At 42.7% G+C, this 7669-nt stretch overlaps 1 protein-coding gene across 5 annotated transcripts in view; it reads right to left on the bottom strand.

The window, feature by feature from the left end:
* Window positions 1-2476: 2476 nt before the first annotated feature.
* LOC107701580 (EGF-containing fibulin-like extracellular matrix protein 1) overlaps window positions 2477-7669 on the bottom strand; it is an 18677-nt gene continuing 13484 nt past the window's right edge. For 2 of the 5 annotated variants that reach the window (XM_016503625.1, XM_016503629.1), the window contains 5 exons: window positions 7209-7328; window positions 6429-6548; window positions 5744-5867; window positions 5415-5607; window positions 2477-2785 (listed from right to left, as the gene is read on the bottom strand). In XM_016503625.1, the coding sequence (XP_016359111.1) occupies window positions 2651-2785; window positions 5415-5607; window positions 5744-5867; window positions 6429-6548; window positions 7209-7328 (692 nt within the window). In that variant the 3' untranslated portion in view covers window positions 2477-2650. Of the gene's footprint in view, window positions 2790-4778; window positions 4888-4994; window positions 5039-5414; window positions 5608-5743; window positions 5868-6428; window positions 6549-7208; window positions 7329-7669 lie in introns of those variants that run through there. The other 3 variants (XM_016503628.1, XM_016503626.1, XM_016503627.1) reach the window with 3 other exon arrangements.

Genomic DNA, 7669 nt, shown 5'->3' on the forward strand with positions numbered 1-7669 from the left:
ATAGTGTTGTGTGTTCCACAGTTATTGTCAAGTGTTCATGAGATGGATGGCCTGAGGGAAGAAACTGTTCCTGTGTCTGGCCGTTCTGGTGCTCAGTGCTCTGTAGCGTCGACCAGATGGCAACAGTTCAAAGAGGGAGTGTGCTGGATGTGAGGGGTCCAGAGTGATTTTGCCAGCCCTTTTGCTCACTCTGGATGAGTACAGTTCTAGGAGAGAAGGGAGGGTTGTACCAATGATTCGCTCAGCAGTCCGTACTATCCTCTGTAGTCTTCTGAGGTCAGATTTGGTAGCTGAGCTGAACCAGACAGTTATTGAAGTGCAGAGGACGGATTCAATGATAGCAGAGTAGAACTGTTTCAGCAGCTCCTGTGACAGGTTGAACTTCCTCAGCTGGCGAAGGAAATACAGCCTCTGCTGGGCCTTTTTAACAATGGAGTCTATGTGAGTGTCCCACTTCAGGTCCTGAGAGATAGTGGTGCCCAGGAACCTGAATGTCTCCACTGTTGTTACAGTTCTGTCAGAATGGTTACATGGTGTCAGAAGTGATGGAGTAGTAGGGTAACAATGAACTAAACCTGAAGAGCACTCATATAAGGAGTCTAAGGGGAAAATGGAGAGAGAAGTGCCAGCCCCACCAATGTTGGCCTCACAGCTGGAACCGCCAGGCAAGTTCGACTTCACCAATACAGCTGAATGGCCAAGAATTGCATCGGGATTGGATAAACAATCACAAGAATACCAGATAAATACGTTCATGTATGCTGCCAGCGAAGATGCCGAAGAGATTTTGTATGTGTTACCCTTGACTGAGGATCAGAAGGAATTGTATGCTGCAGTTACGGAAGCTTTTAATAAACATTGTCTTAGCAAACGGAATATCATTTTTGAAATAGCGAGATTCAAGCAAAATCAAGAGCTGGGGGAAGAGTGTAGAGTTGTTAATTACAGCGGTTCATTCACTTGCTGAGCTGTGTGATTTCAGAGCACTAAAAGAAGGTTTGATAAGAGACCGGATCATCGTCGGCATACGCAACACCAAACTGTCAGAAAGTTTATGGTTAGATGCAGACCTGACGCTAGAGAAAGCTATAACAAGAGTAAGACAGAGCGCAGCAGTGAAAAAGCAGCACCCAATACTACGCGGAGCAGAGCAGCCAATAGGACAAGTGGAATCTTTACACAGAAATGACAGAAAAATGCAGACAACATTTAAAAAAGAAAACAGAGAACTACTCATCGGGATGTGGCAGATGCGGGGGATGTAAAGAAACATCACTGGAAAGACTGCCCATCTCGAGATGCTGACTGTAGGAAATGTCACCGTAAAGAATATTTAGCAAAAAAATGTCAACAGGGGATGTTAACGACATTACAGAGAGGCAATTGGAGACCAAAGAAGGGGCAATTTTGCTTTTTTTGGGAGAGGTGTATCCACAGGAGAATGACGGGTGGAATGAACTCATTAGACTGAATGGTGTAAACACGGTTTTCAAGTTGGACACGAGAGCTGCTGTTACAGAAATTCAATTACCTGTTTGGTCCAGGTAATCATAAGCTTAATGTAAAGGGGCGATTTAAAGGCCAGTTAAGTGTTAAAGATAAAACTACTGAACAAGACATTTATGTAGTTGCTGGACTGTCTAAGCCCCTACTGGGCCTTCCTGCAATAGAAGCCCTCACATTAATACAGTGTCTCTAACAAAGTACATGAGCAACAGGACGACATCAGAGCCAAATACCCCTCAGTTTTCTCGGGATTGGGGAAATTAAAGGAGACTTACACAATTAAGCTGGAACCGAGTGCAGTGCCATATGCCCTTTCATCCCCATGCAGGGTACCTCTTCCCGTGAGAGATAAGGTGCGTGCTGAGCTGAAACGCATGGAGGACATGGGGGTTATTTCCAAAGTGACCCAACCCACCCCAGGGTGTGCGGGCATGGTCGTTGTGCCCAAGGCTCAAGGGAAGATATGGCTATGTGTCAATTTGACCCACTTAAGTGGGTGCGGCGAGAAAGACATGTTCTCCCAGCAGTGGACCAGATGCTCACAATGCTCTCAGGAGTCAAAGTTTTCACAAAGCTCTACGCAACATCAGGGTTCTGGCAGATCCTGTTGTCCCAGGAGAGCAAACTGTTGACAACATTTATCACCCCATTCGGGACATATGCGTTGAACCGTTAACCATTTGGGATCTTGACAGCCCCAGAGCATATTCAATGCCACATATCACAAATGCTGGAAGGATGTGAAGGGGTCGTGTGTCATGCAGATGACATATTAGTATACGGTAAGGATATGCACAATCACAATGAGGGACTGCATTGTGTCCTCAAAAGACTGCAAGAAGAGGGGTTGACCTTGAATGAAAAGTGTATGTTTGCTGCAGACAACATTATGTTTGTGGGTCATCACATCACAGCAGAAGGAGTTGCACCAGACCCTGGCAAAGTCAGGGCGATTATGGAGATGCCCGAACCAACTGGGGTGGAAGGAGTGCGGAGACTGCTGGGCATGGATAATTATCTAGGAAAATTTTACCTCACCTTGCATTGTACACCCGTCCACTCAAAGACCTGCTTAGTGAGAAAAATGAATGGTCATACCACAAAAGGAGGCAATTCAGAAATTGAAAGCTGAATTGAGCTCTCGTCAGGTGTTGGCCTCATACTCACTGTCAGCTGAGACATGTGTCGCTGCAGATGCCTCCTCCTTAGGCCTGGGGGGTGTTCTGAGTAAAAACAGGCAGATGGAACATGGAAACCAGTGGTGTTCATCTCCAGGGGCCTGTCTGAGGCAGAAAAACATTATGCACAAATAGAAAAAGAGGTCCTTGCCGTCACGTGGGCATGTGAACATCTGTCATCTTACCTCCTTGGTCTAAAATATAGACTAGAGACAGATCACAAACCACTGCTTTCACTGTTGAGCACCGAAGCACTAGATGAGCTCCCTTCACGAATCCTGTGGTTCTGTCTGAGACTGATGAAGTTCACGTTCGACATTGTGCACATGCCTGGTAAGCAGCTCATAACTGCTGATACATTATCAAGAGCTCCAGTGAAGCACACGTTTACGCAGAAAGAGAAAAAGGATGAGGACGATGTTAAGGTGTTTGTGGATGCTGTGGTTCAGGATGCTCCACAGCATGGATGCTCCTAGTGGATGCTCCCAGCTACTGATGCAAGGTTGAATACAATAATTAAGAATCAGAAAGCCGATCCCATCTGTGCAAAACTCATTTAATTCTGTGAGAATGAGTGGCCGGAGAAACATACTGATGCAAGGTTGAATACAATAATTAAGAATCAGAAAGCCGATCCCATCTGTGCAAAACTCATTTAATTCTGTGAGAATGAGTGGCCGGAGAAACATACTGATGCAAGGTTGAATACAATAATTAAGAATCAGAAAGCCGATCCCATCTGTGCAAAACTCATTTAATTCTGTGAGAATGAGTGGCCGGAGAAACATGTCCTTCCTCCTGATTTGGGGCCATACTGGCCTGAAAGATAAAATCTTACTGTTGCTGGAGAGCTGCTCATAAGGGGCCAAAGGATTGTGATTCCCCACTGCATGAGGCAAGAGGTCCTCCACAAAATACACGAAGGTCACCAGGGTATAGTCAAGTGCTGAGCTAGGGCTCGCCAGGCCGTCTGGAGGCCAGGATTGTCCGTACACATAAGTCAGCTCATGGAAAACTGCAGCACATGCTCACAGCATAGGGCAGAACACAGAGGACCCTTGCTGACTACCCCAGTGCCTGAGAGACCCTGGCAGCGGGTGGGCACAGACTTATTTTTCTGGGAAAAGACTACATACAGTATCTTCTGGTTGTGGATTATTTTTCATGTTACATTGAAGTAGCACGTCTAAATATAGCCACAGCCAATATAGTTATTGCAGCACTGAAGGATGTGTTTAGCCATCACGGAATTATGTCAAGACTGTTATGTCAGACAATGGACCACAGTATAGCTGTGCACTCTTTAAGAACTTTGCAAGCGGTTTTACACACATTACCAGCAGTCTGAGATACCCACAAGAAAATGGTGAGGCAGAGCCTTCTGTTTCTTGTGTGGATTTATCATTAAAGGACTGTTTTGGAATTACTCCTGCATCATGCGCTTAGTATCAGCACCCAGCACGTGACACAGATCACCCAGCTTACAATACAGAGCCTTAAATACAAACCATTTCACAGTCTGCCCTGCCGGACCTGAGACTTGAACCTGCAACCTTCAGGTTACAAGTCCGACTCTCTAACCATTAGGCCACGACTGCCCCACAATTAATAAAAACTGAAGTCATTAAAAATAAGTCATTACTGAAGTCAACAGTAATACTGAAGTCTTTCCATTCATTTTCAATGCTATAACAAAGATGCAAGATTTCAGCATCTGTGTTTGTATGAAACCAGAGAGAACAAATCCGTGATATCCAGATGAATGTTATGTTATTCAGCGTTGCTACTGATGACAGTAGTTATCAGCACATAACACACCTCAGAATGTTGCAACTGACAAGTCAGCATAAAGTATGAAAGCACCTTATACTGGATTCAAAACTTAATCAGCAACCCGTGTAATGATGCAGGTGAACAGGTGAGATGTGGTCTCTCTTTGTTAGTTGTTAAAAGCCTCACTGCAGCATTTTGGATAAGCTACAGGTGAGCGATATGACCAAAATCCAATATCACGATATGAGTTATTTTATTTCACTATACGTAGTATGCTTTTAATTTCAATATATAAAGATGAAGCCTGTGCAATTAAACACTATCTAAACAGACTTTCTCCCATCCTCCTCCAACTGGTTCCCAATCTTCCTCCAGAAGTTATTTAAAAGGTAACAGTGACACTGTTTTAAAGTTTATTCAAATCACAGCACTGGCAAAAAAGAAAAAGAAAGAAAGAAAATAGTTATATTTCCCCACAATGATAAATGTGCTGTCAAATATCCCGCTCTGTGCTTTGGAGAGAACTTGGGGAAACAACCAGGGTGGAGCACATCTCTTGACTAATGTTTTCCTATTTTTTCCTGATACAGAGACACAGAGAAATGTTTAAGTTCAGCATGATCAAGACATTTATATTTGATTATGGGATACCAGGGAAAGCTGAGTTGCCTGCATGTGTGCAATGTGCTGCACAAATCAGGCCTTACCTTGCCTAACAAGAAACTGTGTTAAAACTGAATGTACAGTGTGACCAGTAATATCTAATTTGTCAACAAATGGCTTTACATCACTACGGCCTAAAGCTACTAATGCAGCTGGCTTACAGCACCACTCAGTGGTCAAACCACAGAAACCACATAAAAATATAATCTGCCAAAGAAATATCAAATGAAATGTCTTTAACAGTTTAGTTTCATGCAGCTGTCAAATGCAAAAATACAAGGTTTGGTTACTCACCCTAAGGAAGAACTCTCCTCCATCGTTGCCAGCTTTAATCCTGAAGGTGTAGTGTGCACTGGAGAAGATGTTTGTGGCTTGAATCTGGAAGATATCTGCTGGTACGGTGCGCTCTGAATGAATGCTCATGTATTTGTAAATGATAGACTGCGGCAGGCCTCGACACGCACCCGCAGACTGGCACGAACACCGGCTAGGAATAAGAGCAAGAACATTACTCTCTTTTTTTTCCCCATGCTTAAGTGTGAAATCAAAACTTATGTCTCTGGTGAGTTCTGTGATCTTCATTTCTAGCTCTAGTACTAGGATATAAACACAGACTGACTTACTTTTCCGACGTCAGCACGTAAGGCTCCTGACACGGGTTCTGAGGGTAACAGCGATGACCTCCGTAATAGTTCCAACACATCTCATCTTCCCTACACTCGTGAACTGTGTCACACTCATTGATGTCTATGATGCCAGAGAAAAGACTGCGATTAGCAAGAAGTCATATCTATCCTATGAATGAACATTCAGGCAAAAAGCACACAAAGTTTTTCACGTTGAATATCACATTTCAGTCGGACGTACGTCGAATTACAGAAGTAACATCGCTACTGGAAATTCAAATGGCAAGACACACAACATAAACTTCATCTAACATATTTCCCTGTGTTCAGAACAGATAAACAGCCTTTTTGTTTCAAGTAGGAAGGTAACACTTTAGTGTTGTTGTTACATGCACTTTAGTAATAACAGTAAATCATGCGTAATTACATGCAACTAACCTTAAACCTACAGTAAGTGCATGCTGTTAATTAATTTTACTCCGTGCTTAAATGTATAATTACATTGTAACAAGGACACCTTGAAATAAAGTGTAACCCATGTGAGCTCTGCATTGTTTCCGTTAGCAAGTGGTTGGGAATTCCTGGCCCATCTTGCTCTGATGTGAAATATCTGGGTGTGGATGGATAGAGAGGAGGCCAGGCAATGACGAGTGCTATATTTTATGAAGGAGGAGGCCGGTACCTTGACACATTCTTGTTCTCTGCAGCTGATATCCCTCGGGGCAGATGCAGGAATATCCACCCGGGCTGTTAATACACACATACTGGCACATGTAGCTGGAGAATGCACACTCGTCGATGTCTGGACAACACAGCAGAACAACACAAACTCAACAAACAGCGACAATTAAACATCCATCATCTTTGCCTAAAACCAGTCTGAAAACTATCTAGCTAATGATAAAGAATTACTTGTAGGGCTGTCCAATCAAAATTTCGTACTCAAACAATTGAATTTTAGATGAAAATGCACAAAATGCAATAACTGCATTTCAATTTGTATGATGTTTGGCATGTTTGTGAATGAGCACCGGTAATCTGAAGTGCTTAGTAGCAGGTGAAATAACACCCAAACATATCACGTAATGAATGTGCTCTTTCCGTAAGAACGCAATGAAACGTGGATAATAAACAACTAACATAAAGAATTCACAAATACTTTATTACAATACCCTATTCACAAAAAGGACAATTTTTACATGTTTGTATTTAGTCGTTGCGCCCTCTTGGTGTTCACTCATCTTTATTTTTTAACTGAAATAATTTCTTTAAAATCTGAATGCAAGTCAAATTTTTTGAAATATTATATTAAAAAATGTTTTAAATTCAAATGAGTTTTTGCACCCCTTTTGACAGCTCTCATTACTATGTGTTAAGCACTGAACCTGCACAAACTAATACACTTGGGCAAGTAGAAAGTGCACTCGAAACAAGCACAGGAACATCCAGCATTAGCACTTACCCACACAAGAGACTGAATCCGGCGCGAGTTCATAACCCTGATCACACTGACAGATATACGAGCCCAAGAGGTTGAAACACTGATGTTGGCACGACTGAGTCAGATCACACTCGTTCACATCTGAAACAAATCCATACACAGTTACTGAACACAATTATACATCTAATCTATCGACAGGTAATTTACTCAGTCATATTCAGCACACTTCCATGTGTAATATTGCTTGTTTACAATATTTTTAAACGTTAGTTAATAGTAACATTATTTATATGGACAGTTCATATATTTCTTCTCTAACAACAACAAAAAAAGGTCCAAAACAAGTCAAAGCATCAAGTAGGGGTGTGCAATGTACAGTATGTGTGTGTGAGCGAGTGTGTGTGTGAGCGAGTGTGTGTGTGTGCGTGCATGTGTGTGTGTGTGCGTGTGTATATTTCTTCTGTAGGGAAGGCTCAGGCTCA

The sequence above is a fragment of the Sinocyclocheilus anshuiensis genome, unplaced genomic scaffold, assembly GCF_001515605.1.
Source record: "Sinocyclocheilus anshuiensis isolate Anshui unplaced genomic scaffold, SAMN03320099.WGS_v1.1 scaffold3969, whole genome shotgun sequence".
Lineage (NCBI taxonomy): Eukaryota > Metazoa > Chordata > Actinopteri > Cypriniformes > Cyprinidae > Sinocyclocheilus > Sinocyclocheilus anshuiensis.